Below are 12,142 nucleotides of genomic sequence, written 5' to 3' on the forward strand. Positions count from 1 at the left end.
CCTGTAGCCGGGAAAACTCCGCCTCCAAACACATCAGATCCGACTGAGAGAAGACAGAATTAGAGCTCAAATCAGCAGAGTGATTAAACATTGTTCACTGCATGGAAACAGACTTAAATTCATCACTGATGAATTAATTAGCAGCTGAAGGAAGGCAGTTCCATCTAACATTACTGCTGGTGTTTATATCATTATCCCCCAGTTTCACAAATAAGGCTCAAGTCTAATCCCAGACTAAAATGTAAGTCTGAGCTGTTTCAACTGAAAGAAACTTGCACTAACTGATCTTAAAATATGGCAGTGCCTTTGTTTTGTCTCAAGATGCACACCAGTATTGTTTTTTTCTAAGGCATGTTTATAAAAACTACTTAAATGTCCTAATTGAACTATTGCCTAATCCTGCTTTAACCTAAACCCTGTCTGTGAAACCAGGCCTATAGGTCTTACTTTTACTGCTCAATAATAATAACAGTAATAATAAAACTTGTTTAAATTGAGCCTGGGTTAGAATAAATTATATTATTTGTAGTATAGATATGGGGAAACAACATTTTATACCCCTTATTCTTGGAATAATTAAGTTTTTAAGTCTCTTCTGCTCACCAAGGTTGCAATTATTTGATCAAAACTACAGTAAAAATTGTGAAAATTTTATAAATAGCTATTTTCTATTTGAATATATGTTAAAATATAATATTTCTGTGATCAAAGCTGAATTTTCAGCAATTTCCAGTTTTCAGTGTCACATGATCCTTCAGAAATCATTCTAATATGCTGATATGCTGATATATGAATATTCAGCTCTGTGGAATATGTAGGTAATTATGAAGAAAAAGCTCATGAGATCAAAGCAGAACATGTGGCTCCTCAAGCCAAACAACATGTGCTTCATTAAGATATTTTTGCTAATGAAGGGCTAGTTTGCGTACAGTTTTATGCGACAGCTCCTCGATGAGGCGTTTGTTGTGGATCCTCGTGTCCTCGGCCTCCTGACTCTTCTGGTCGTAGTTCAGAGCGAGTTCCTCCAGCGCCTGCAGAACCTCCTTCACCTCGGCCTTCGCGCTGTCGCTGTTCGCTTGAAGACGACTCAACTCGCATTGCACACGCTCACCGTCTCCACGTGACGATGCTAGCAGCTAAACACACACACACACGCACACACACACTGAGTATGCAGTTTCCCTGACCTACTTTACACAACAAGACTCAAATCATCCACTATGCAGTTTTATCTTCATGTAGTGGGCGTTTTCTGTATGCAGTACATTCTACACAGTATGCAATATGTAGTATGCTATTATTCCAGTAGCTGAATCTGTAATATTACACTAGCATACTACTCATACTATTTTTGCTGTATGCATACTACACACAATATCTGAATTTTCCGTATGCATGAAATATATAAAAGTATGCATTACATTCTATGCAATGTATTCCATTGTATACAGTTACTGACTCTGAAATATACTAGCATACTACTCATACTTATTTTTTGCAGTATGCATACTGCGCACAATATGTAAATTTTCCGTATGCATGGAATATTAAAAAAGTATGCATTACATTCTGTGCAATGAGCAGTATGCTAGTATTCCAGTGTATACAGTTACTGAATCAGGAACATTACACTAGCATACTACTCATACTATTTTTGCAGTATGCATACTGTGCACAATATGTAAGTTTTCTGTATGCAGTACATTCTGCACAATATGTGATATGTAGTATGCTATTGCAAGAGTAGCTAAATCTGCAATATTACACTTGCATACTATTCATACTATTTTTTGGAGTATGTATACTGTGCACAGTATGTGAATTTTCTATATGCATGTAAAAATAAGAAAGTATGCAGTACATTCTGCACAGTATGCTAGTATTCCAGTGCATACAGTAGCTAAATCCATAAGAGCATACTACCATACTGCTTGTACTATTTTTGCAGTATCCATACTATGCACAACATGTGAATTTTCTGTATGCATGGAATACTGAAAAAGTATACAGTACATTTTTGTGCAGTTTGCAAAATGCAGTATGCTATTATTCCAATGTACGTAGAGCCTGTATCTGGAAAAGTATACTATCATACTACTCATACTATTTTTGCAGTATGCGTTCTGTGCACAATATGTCAATTTTCTGCATACATGGAGTACTAAAAAAGTATGAAGTACATGCTCTGTACATTCTCGAAAGTATGCAGTATGCAATGTGAAGTATGCTAGTATTCCAATGTATACAGTGTCTGAATCTGGAATATTATACTACCATACTACTATGTTTTTGCAGTATGCCTACCGTACTCTATATATAAATTTTCTGTATTGAAATCTTAAAAAGTATGCAGTCCATTCTTCACAGTATATAATGTGTACTGTAGTATGCTATTATTCTAGTAGCTTAATCTGGAATATTACACTAACATACTATCCATACTGATTTTGCAGTATGCATAGTGTGCACAATATGTGAGTACTAAAAAAGTATGCAATGCATTTTGCACAGTTTGCAATGTGCAATATGCTTCTTTTCCAGTGGGATAATATCGAGTATTTCACTACCATACTACTCATATTATTTTTTATTTATGAAGTTGTGGTAGTATGCAAATAAGATTTCAGCAAGTGTTTTACCTCTTCTTGATCCAGCATTTGCTCCTTCAGTTTTTCCACCAGCTGACACTGTAGATTAATCTCATCGTCCTGTCAGAGAGAAAAGAATCAATCAGAAAGTCAATTTTTCCATGCATTGTTTACTCCTATCTTTCTGTGTGTGTGTGTGTGTGTGTGTGTGTGTGTTTGTGCGCTCGCACCTTGTCGTCGAGCTGTTTGTAGAGTTTGCGTATCTCTTCCTCATATTTGAGCTTGTGTTCCTCTGGGATTCGCTCACACACGCTGCTGTTCTGATTGTCTAAAGCTGCGTCTTCACCGATATCAGATTCGACAGGAATCACAGCCATGAGATCCAGCGGCGTGACAGACTCACCTGCAGCACAATCACACACTCATTTACCACGTTTACTATAGTAAAATCAGAGGACATTATTCTGTGATTTCCTTGAAACGGTTTTATAATCTTTCTCATTTTGTTGAATTACTTTGGTTTTACAAGAGTCTTACTTTAGCAACTCTTGCATCAATTACTTCTAATGTGGCAGTACCATGGTATTTTTTTAGTAAGTGGTCTAAAAACATGGTATTTCCATAGTAGACACCCTTACAAAACATTACTGTGGTGGTACCATGGTGCATACTATGATACTTTGAAATATACCATTTTGCATGTGCATTTATTCATTTTGCAGATGCTTTTATCCAAAGCAATGGTACTATGGTATTTACATGGTACTCCAAGGTACTTCCAATACCATGGTAAATGTACCATAAATAAATCTTATTTAAAATTATAAAAAGTAAACATACAATATTTTGTCAGTACTATACTCCTAAACACTGACAAAAAAATGGTGTCGGATTAAATTTTCACTCGGAAATTGCTAGTAAATTTCACAAATAATTACAAAGAAATGGAAAGCAACACATTGAACTAAACGTGAAGTTTTGATGTAGAAAGATGGATGTTGTATTTTCTTGTAAAACGTACTTCAATAATCTTCAGTAATCATTTTTACAGTGTTATATATTCAGTCATGCCAATATTTATTTACCAGTATTTAAAAATGTATTAAATATATCACAATTATCAAATAAATAATTTTATCATTATAATAATTTGATTTTGTCATGATGATTTTTATCATGTTGCATGTCTGAAAAACCATGGTCCTATAGTACATGTGACATGTGAAATGTGTGCACGGGTATATTTGTAGCAGTAGCCAACAATACATTGTATTCAAAACTATCGATTTTTTCCTACCGTAAATATATCAAAACTTCATTTTTGATTAGTAATATGCATTGCTAAGAACTTAATTTGGCCAATTTTAAAGGCGATTTTCTCAATATTTGTAATTTTTTTTGCACCCTCAAGATTCCAGATTTTCAAATGTTGTCCGATCCTAACAAACCATACATTAATGGAAAGCTTATTTATTCAGATTTCAGATTATGTATAAATCTCAATTTAAAAAAACTGACCCTTATGACTCCAGGGTCACATATGTCTGATAAATCATAGTATTATCATGGAGCATGTCCAAAACACTTTTTTCATGAGTAGAAGAGTAGCTGTAGTGACTGAACTTCTGAAGAAAAAGAGTGTTTTTGTGTCAGAAAGAGAGAAATAATGCATATTTCCTCACTGTTATGTTTGTGGTTAAGCTCCGCTTCCAGTCTCTGGATGTTCTCTTTCAGGTTCTTGTTCTTCTCCTTCTCTTTCTCATATTTCCTCTTCCACTGCTCTGCTGTCAGCTCCAGGTTCACAGACGCCGTGTTCTTGATGGTCTTTGCTCTGAGACACAGAGAGTGTGTGTGTGTGTGTGTGTGAGTGAGTGATGGATGTGTGTGTCAGTGTTGCCAACAATTTTTCAGGGGAAGTTGCTAAAGGAAGGTCAATTTGTTGCTAAATGACATCATCACATAATCACGATGCAAAATTGTGTTTGTGCAAAAAAAAAAGTGTGTGTCTGTTTGTGTGTCTGTGTATCTGTGTGTGTGTGTGTATCTGTGTGTGTGTGTGTGTGTGTGTGTGTGTGTATCTGTGTGTGTGTTCACTGTGTTACCGTTGTCCGAACATCAGGGTGGATTTGGTCTCGGCGTCGTTGAAGGCAGAAGGAGAGCAGCAGATGAACATGGTGGTTCTGCAGTTTCCTCCCAGAGAGTCCTGCAGGATCCGCGTCATCTTACTGTCTCGATACGGCACGTGGGTCTTCTGCTCACACACAGCACAGAGTTATCAACGGTGTTGGCGAGTAACTAGTTACATGTAACTAAATTATGTAATTGTAAAATAAGGTAACACTTTCTTTTAAGTTCTCCTTGTTACACATTACATGTACTTACTATTATAATAACAATTAATTATGCATAATTACATGCACGTAACCCTAAACCAAACCCTAATTCCAACCCTAACCATAGAATAACTACATGTAGTTAATTCATATTACTCAGTACTTAAATGTATAATTACACTGTAACAAAGACACCTTAAAATAAAGTGTAACCCAAAATAAATGTAACTGTAATCAGTTACAGTTACTGAGAAAAACATGTGTAATTAAACTACTGTTACTTATGAACATGTTAACGATTACAAAGGGGTTACATTTGAATACAGATTTGATTGATTTCTTTCATAAATTGCATTGACTTGACTTGACATTCTTGTTATGGTTTTAAATCAGTATTTAACCTCAAAGTAAAAAGAGGTACTAAACTTGATTCAAGTGATGAAGGATTTTGAAAGTCTGACAGTAATGAGTTTTGAAAAATTTAAAAAAGCAATCAAAAAGTAATCAAATGTAATCAGCTACATTATTTTAATAAAGTAATTGAAATGCAATAATTTCATGCATGTTATGTTTGTATTAGTTATATGCAGCTGTGACTCACGGTTCCTTCAGCCAGAGCTGATATGACGTTCCCCAGCGCGGACAGAGACTTGTTGATGTTCTTGGCTTCATCCAGGACGGCTCCTTCTGCACCTGTCTTACTCACCTGACCAACACACACAGATTCATGGTTATGCGGCAGTTCACATACACTGTGTAAAGAGTAGCTCATTTCAGAATTTTGCACTAGCACACTACCTGTACTGTTTTTGCAGTATGCATACTGCACACAATATGTGAATTGTCTGTATGCATGGAGTACTAAAAAGTTTGCAGTACACTATCTGCAGTATGCATTATGCTAGTATTCCAGTGCATACAGTGGCTGAATCTGGAATAGCATGATACCATACTACTTATACTATTTTTGCAGTATGCATACTGTTCACATTATGTGTAGTACAATATGCATTCTGTGCAGTATGCTAGTATTCCAGTGTACTGTATACAGTGGCTGAATCCACAATATAACACTAGAATACTACTCAAACTATTTTTGTAGTATGCATACCATGCACAATATATGTGAATTTTTTTGTATGCATGGAGTACTGAAAAGTTTGCAGTACACTATCTGCAGTATGCATTATGCTAGTATTCCAGTGCATACAGTGGCTGAATCTGGAATAGCATGTTACCATACTACTTATACTATTTTTGCAGTATGCATATTGTTCACATTATGTGTAGTACAATATGCATTCTGTGCAGTATGCAAAATGCAGTATGCAAAATGCAGTATTAATGTTTTAAAAAATTATGCAGCATATTTTGTGCAGTATGCATTATGCTAGTATTCCAGTGTAAACAATGGCTGAATCCACAATATTACACTAGCATACCACTCATACTATTTTTGCAATATGCATATTGTGCAAATATGCAAATTTTCAGTATGCATGGAATATTAACTAGTATGTAGTACATTCTGCACAGTATGCTAGTATTCCAGTGCATACCGTGGCTGAATCCGGAATATTATAGTATGCATAATGTGCACAATGTGATTTTTCTGTATGCATGAAATGCTAAAAAGTATGCAGTATGTTAGTATTCCAGTGCATACAGTTGCTGAATCGGGAACATTACACTAGCATACTACTCTTACTATTTTTATAGTATGCATACTGTGCACAACGTGAATTTCATTAGCTATGTTTCCATCCAAAGTTGCTAATTTCATAAATGCAAAAAATATTGGAATATTGCATGAAACATTTGCAAATAAATCCCATCCAATATGTTCAAAAGAACAAAACCATCAGTTTCTGGGAAACTGGTGCAAAGTATGCAAAGCCACTGTGACTTTTCTTTTCCTACATAATAAATCATTTGTGTCAGAGCGCGCAGGTGAAATGCAATAACTATCACTGTTATGTTATTTTGCGTTCGGATGCCTGATGTTCAGGACTCAATCTTGTGAGACAGTTAATTATATCAAATGATTTTGATGACAGACTTTGATTCAGGCAATACAAAATTAATAAAACAACATTTGAGACTGTGTGCGATGAGATCGGTCCACTGGTTTTTTGTTGCATATCAAGGAACTTTTTCAGTAAATGTTTTTACATTGTAGTTTATGTGCATGCCTACTTTTCAGATGCATATGTTTTTTATGCACATCTTGGCATTTCCGTCCAGCATTTTTTTGTGCAGTACCCCAAAACTTGCATTAAAATACGAGCATGAAAACACAGTTATTGACATGTTTCAGCCATGAATGAGATCTCATTAGTGATTGTTCTTTCCTACAGGTGGACACACTCTCGTGAAGGATGTCAGAGTCTTAAAGCACCTTCTCGCTCCCGGCCAGATCCACCAGGTAAAGTTTCCCACAGAGCTTCTGCTCGGTCTCCACGTGCTCCTGCTTGATGTTGATGAGGAATATGCTGTGGCTCCTGGAGCTGTGCTCATTCATATCTGACACACGACAAAACAGCAGTCAGATCATTTGATTCCTAACTTTACATTACATTCATGCATTTGGCAGAAGCTTTTATCTGAAGTGACTTGCATTGCATTGAAGGTGTGCATGTGATCAGTTTATGCATTCGCTGGGATTCAAACCCATAACCTGCTGTTTGAGTTATAGCAATGCTTCTGTGCTTTTCTGTTAGTGTGGGTTAGAGAAACTCACTTGTAACAGCGACGTGGCGGTTGGCTTTGCCTTCATCAATAACATCCATCACTTCTTCAGGACTGGAGACGAAACGTTCAGTACAGCCCTGTACAGCACACACACACACACACACACACACACACACACACACACTGAATGTGATGGCTGGTCTTTATCTAATAATAGCAGGTGCTCTCTGAGATCTCACAGTTCTTTCACTGTCAATCTCTCATAATCTCAGCTAAACTGACACATGTTGAATTCATAAAACGAGTCTGTTTATCATTCAACAGTCAGTATTTCAACACGTCCATTCTGAAATGATTCCCATCATGTGTGTCACTGCTTCATATTACAGGCTTAAATATGGTAAATTATCATATATCAAATCATATAAGATATGTGATGCAATATTATGTTACTGTACTCGGTCACATATGCTCCAATGTAATATGATATGATATGAGATATATGATATGTGATATGATTGGTATGGTATGATATGATATATGATATATGATATGGGATATGATACAAGATTTTGATACTATATTATTTAATATATGATACGATTAATATGATGTTTCAAGCATGGCTCCTACATATGATATATACAATATTATGATACTATATGATATGATTAGATATGATAAGATACAACGTGATAGATGAGGATTACATTTGATATGATATGAGATAATAAGATGTATGATGTGATATGATACAATATATGATATATGATGATACCATATATGATATGATTTGATATAATACAAATATATATTATATGATGCTACTATAAGTTATATGATTTATGTATTATATGAAATATGATGCAATCCAATATATCATACATGGTATGAAATATGGTATGATTCAAAATATTATCTAACTATATATCTACCATATATTATATCATATATGAAGAGGAATGATAATATTTATGTTATTTTTGAAAGTTTTTTTTTCTTTTTGGACGGGAGGAAGTTTTGAGTTCTGAAAGTGAGGAAGGTTTGTTTGCTGCTGATCTTTGAGCGTGATTCAGCTCACCTTCACATAGGGAACTCGGTTCTTGTCTTCATGCACGGACAGGTTTGTCTTACTCACTGAGAGAAAGAGACAGAAAGAGAGGCGGATGAGGGTCAAAGAACAAAAGACAGAATTGGACATGCACTGCAAAACGACAAAGAACAAAGAAAAGAGGCTTAAAGGATTTGTTCACTCCTCAAAAATTCAAATTCAGTAGCTTCAAAGCCGTGTAACTTTATTTCTTTTGTGGAACACCAAGATGTTTAACACAAAAAACACCACGCAAATCATAAAAGCAGTCTCGTATGTTTCAGGTTCTTGCGTGTCTGATGCATTTCACTCTGCTTTTCACATGAACCATATTTGTAGTTGTATGAACTACTGTTCTGATATTTTTATACTGCTTTTAAGGTGTTTATGGAAGCCTGTTTCCATCATGGAACAAATAAGATACAAAAGGTAATTGCAACTTTTGATCTCATAACTCTGACTTTTACTTACTATTTTTTTTCCTCCAAATTTATCTTGCAGTTCTGAGAAGTGCAAGAAAAAAGTCTTAATTGTGAAATAAAATGTTGACATTACCTTTTTATTTTATTTTTTATTTTTTTATTCCATGGTGCAAACTGGTTTCTATTATTTAGTGTTTAGATAATATTATAGTTCTTATTAATAGTTGAATTATTTTTACATTTTCTGCTTTCAAAGTTGTAGTAATTTAGTTGTTTTGTCATTTATTATTATTATTTGTTTACATGTGTCTATATAGTTTTTATATTATTATTTTTATTATATATATATATATATATATATATATATATATATATATATATATATATATTATTGTAGTTTTATTTATTTTAGTACATCACATTAACCTAAATTAAAATTTTATATAAAATACATTTAGATATTAATATATTTAATATTTTACATGTTATATTTTATTGCAAGTGTTTATTAAAAAAAAAAAAAGTATTTTAATACATTTAAGTTTTTTATAATTAATTTCATTTTATTTATTTATTTTTTATTTCAAGTAATGATTTTTTATGGTTTTAGTTTTCGTTAACTATAATAACCCTGCTTCTTTTATTTTATCATGAACTTTCTGCTAAACACTTTATTCTGGGCTCCACAGAAGAAAGAAGGTCAAGCAGGTTTGGAGCGACATGAGGGCGAGTAAATGATGACAGAATCTTCATTTTTGGCTGAATTATTCCTTTAATAAGCACATGCACATGTAATGCACGGACAGTCCTTAGAGTTTATTATGACACTTCAATGATGTAACGACCCTTTGAGACACACACACACACACACACACACACACTAATGAGAAACTTCATATGAGTCTTGGCAGATATGAAAGCGCATAGGCCTATGTGAACGTCAGTTTCCTTTTAATCAAATATAGATAGAGCGAGACTGACATCATCTCATCTCCTCAGTGCCTGCCGATCTCTATCTGTCTGTTCTCTTCTGCTTTCATTACTCCTCTCTCTCCCTCACTCTCTCTCTCTCTCTCTCTCTCTCTCTCTCTCTCTCTCTCTCTCTCTCTCTGTCTGCAGGTATTTTCCCAGATTGTTCAGTGACTCAGCAGTGATCGCAGCTGAATACAGATGAGCAGCATTGGTAATGTTTCTGAAAGAAGTCTCTTCTGCTCACCAAGGCTGAATTTATTTGATCAAATGCTGTAAAAATTGTGAAATATTATTACAGTTAAGAAAAATCTGTTTTCTATGTGAATATCTGTTAAAATGTAATTTATTTCTGTGATGCGCAGCTGTATTTTCAGCATCATTACTGCAGTCTTCAGTGTCACATGATCTTCAGAAATCACTCTAATATGCTGATTTGCTGCTCAAGAAACATTTCTGATTATTATCAATGTTGAAAACAGTTGCGCTGCGCAATATTTTTGTGGAAACCGTGATATTTCAGGATAAATAGAAAGTTCAAAAGAACAGCATTTATTTGAAATAGAAATCTTTTGCAACATTATAAATGTCTTTACTGTCACTTTTGATCAATTTAATGCATCCTTGATAAATAAAAGTATTAATTTTTCAATGATAGTGTAAATAAAAATGCAATTAAATTGTAAAAGAGCAGTTGTTTATAAGTCAATCCTCTTTTTATATCCAGTTTAATTAAATAATACCCACAAAAATAAATGATATCAATGCATTTTAAATACAGCAAAGCCAGTTTACTTTATATTGAGGGGAAAGAATGCTGTAAAATGATTCTCTGAAGTCTGTATTTAGGTCGATCCGAGACAAAACACACCGAACTCACCGTCAAGTAGGTCACGGATTTTATCCATGTAGATTTCAAAATAGGAAACCTTGAGAGAGAAACAAGAACAGCTAATGAGGTGGAATTATCTGAAAGCATTTCATGCCTTCACTTGAAAACAGAATGATCTGTACGTACTATAGACGTCTTGATATTGTGCTGTTATTATCACCTTAATGTGGAACTCAAGGTTTTCATCCATGGTGTAAATGTGGTTAAAAATGTCTTCAGCGATCCTCGGGATGATTCCCCTTCCATCAGGATCGTGCAGTTTTCCCTGAGACCGAGAGAAAGCACACTTTAATGTGAACATTCTGCTAAATGTCTTCTTTTGTGTATCAGAGAATAAAGAAAGATTTACAGTTTTGGAGCAACATGAGGGTGAGTAAATGATGACTAAATCTTCATTTCAGAGCGAATTAATTAATAATGTAGAGAGCCGTTTTACCTCCATAGTGTAGGTTTTACCAGATGACGTCTGTCCGTACGCAAAGATGGTGCCGTTATAACCGCCCAGAACATCTGTGGAGAGAGAAACACTAAATCAACATGGAAAAGTGCTCATTGCATCACCATCAGCCCTTAGAAACAATGTGGATTTACTTTTAAACTGTAATATATTTAGATATACTGTAGCCTGCACCGGACGATGATACAAAGTATGATCAAATAAATAGAAACATTTGCTGATAATAAAATAGTAAAATATTAAAAGAAGCCTTCATGAATAAACTTTTACAGAATGTATAAATGACTTCAGATAGAATTATTATTATTTATGTATTTTTAAAAGTGTCATTAATGAAAAATAGTTTTTAAATATTTAATTTGTATTTATAATTCAGTTGAATAACTGAATAATTGAAGACAGACAAAGCAGAATCCCAGTAAATGAGATTCATCTGAAAGGTAAAATGACTTATACAGGCTACAGGCATTTCAATATTTAAGTGCTCATATTTTAATTGAAGACATGTCATAATAATAGCACTATGAATGCAAATTTAATGATTTTAAAAAAAAGTGAAAATGTATGAAATGTACATATAATTAATGGAAATATTAAATAATAATCCCAATAACTTGTATTAAATTTAGTATTAAAATCAAAAGTATTAAATAAATAAAAAATAATAATCCAGCTCCAGCGGTCTAACTTTATAATTTCA

General features: G+C 34.0%; 1 protein-coding gene across 1 annotated transcript in view; it reads right to left on the minus strand.

The window, feature by feature from the left end:
• kif5ab (kinesin family member 5A, b) overlaps window positions 1–12,142 on the minus strand; it is a 39,273-nt gene that overhangs the window by 16,028 nt on the left and 11,103 nt on the right. Inside the window, exons 3-15 of the mRNA XM_058780239.1 lie at window positions 11,422–11,495; window positions 11,146–11,250; window positions 10,974–11,022; window positions 8,694–8,749; window positions 7,662–7,749; window positions 7,320–7,444; window positions 5,523–5,627; window positions 4,691–4,839; window positions 4,271–4,419; window positions 2,819–2,991; window positions 2,640–2,708; window positions 930–1,136; window positions 1–43 (exon numbers count right to left, since the gene is read on the minus strand). The exon at window positions 1–43 is cut by the window's left edge and continues 104 nt beyond it. Coding sequence (XP_058636222.1) covers window positions 1–43; window positions 930–1,136; window positions 2,640–2,708; window positions 2,819–2,991; window positions 4,271–4,419; window positions 4,691–4,839; window positions 5,523–5,627; window positions 7,320–7,444; window positions 7,662–7,749; window positions 8,694–8,749; window positions 10,974–11,022; window positions 11,146–11,250; window positions 11,422–11,495 — 1,392 coding nt within the window. The remainder of the gene's footprint in view (window positions 44–929; window positions 1,137–2,639; window positions 2,709–2,818; window positions 2,992–4,270; window positions 4,420–4,690; window positions 4,840–5,522; window positions 5,628–7,319; window positions 7,445–7,661; window positions 7,750–8,693; window positions 8,750–10,973; window positions 11,023–11,145; window positions 11,251–11,421; window positions 11,496–12,142) is intronic.

The sequence above is a fragment of the Onychostoma macrolepis genome, chromosome 06, assembly GCF_012432095.1.
Source record: "Onychostoma macrolepis isolate SWU-2019 chromosome 06, ASM1243209v1, whole genome shotgun sequence".
NCBI classification, from domain to species: Eukaryota; Metazoa; Chordata; class Actinopteri; order Cypriniformes; family Cyprinidae; genus Onychostoma; species Onychostoma macrolepis.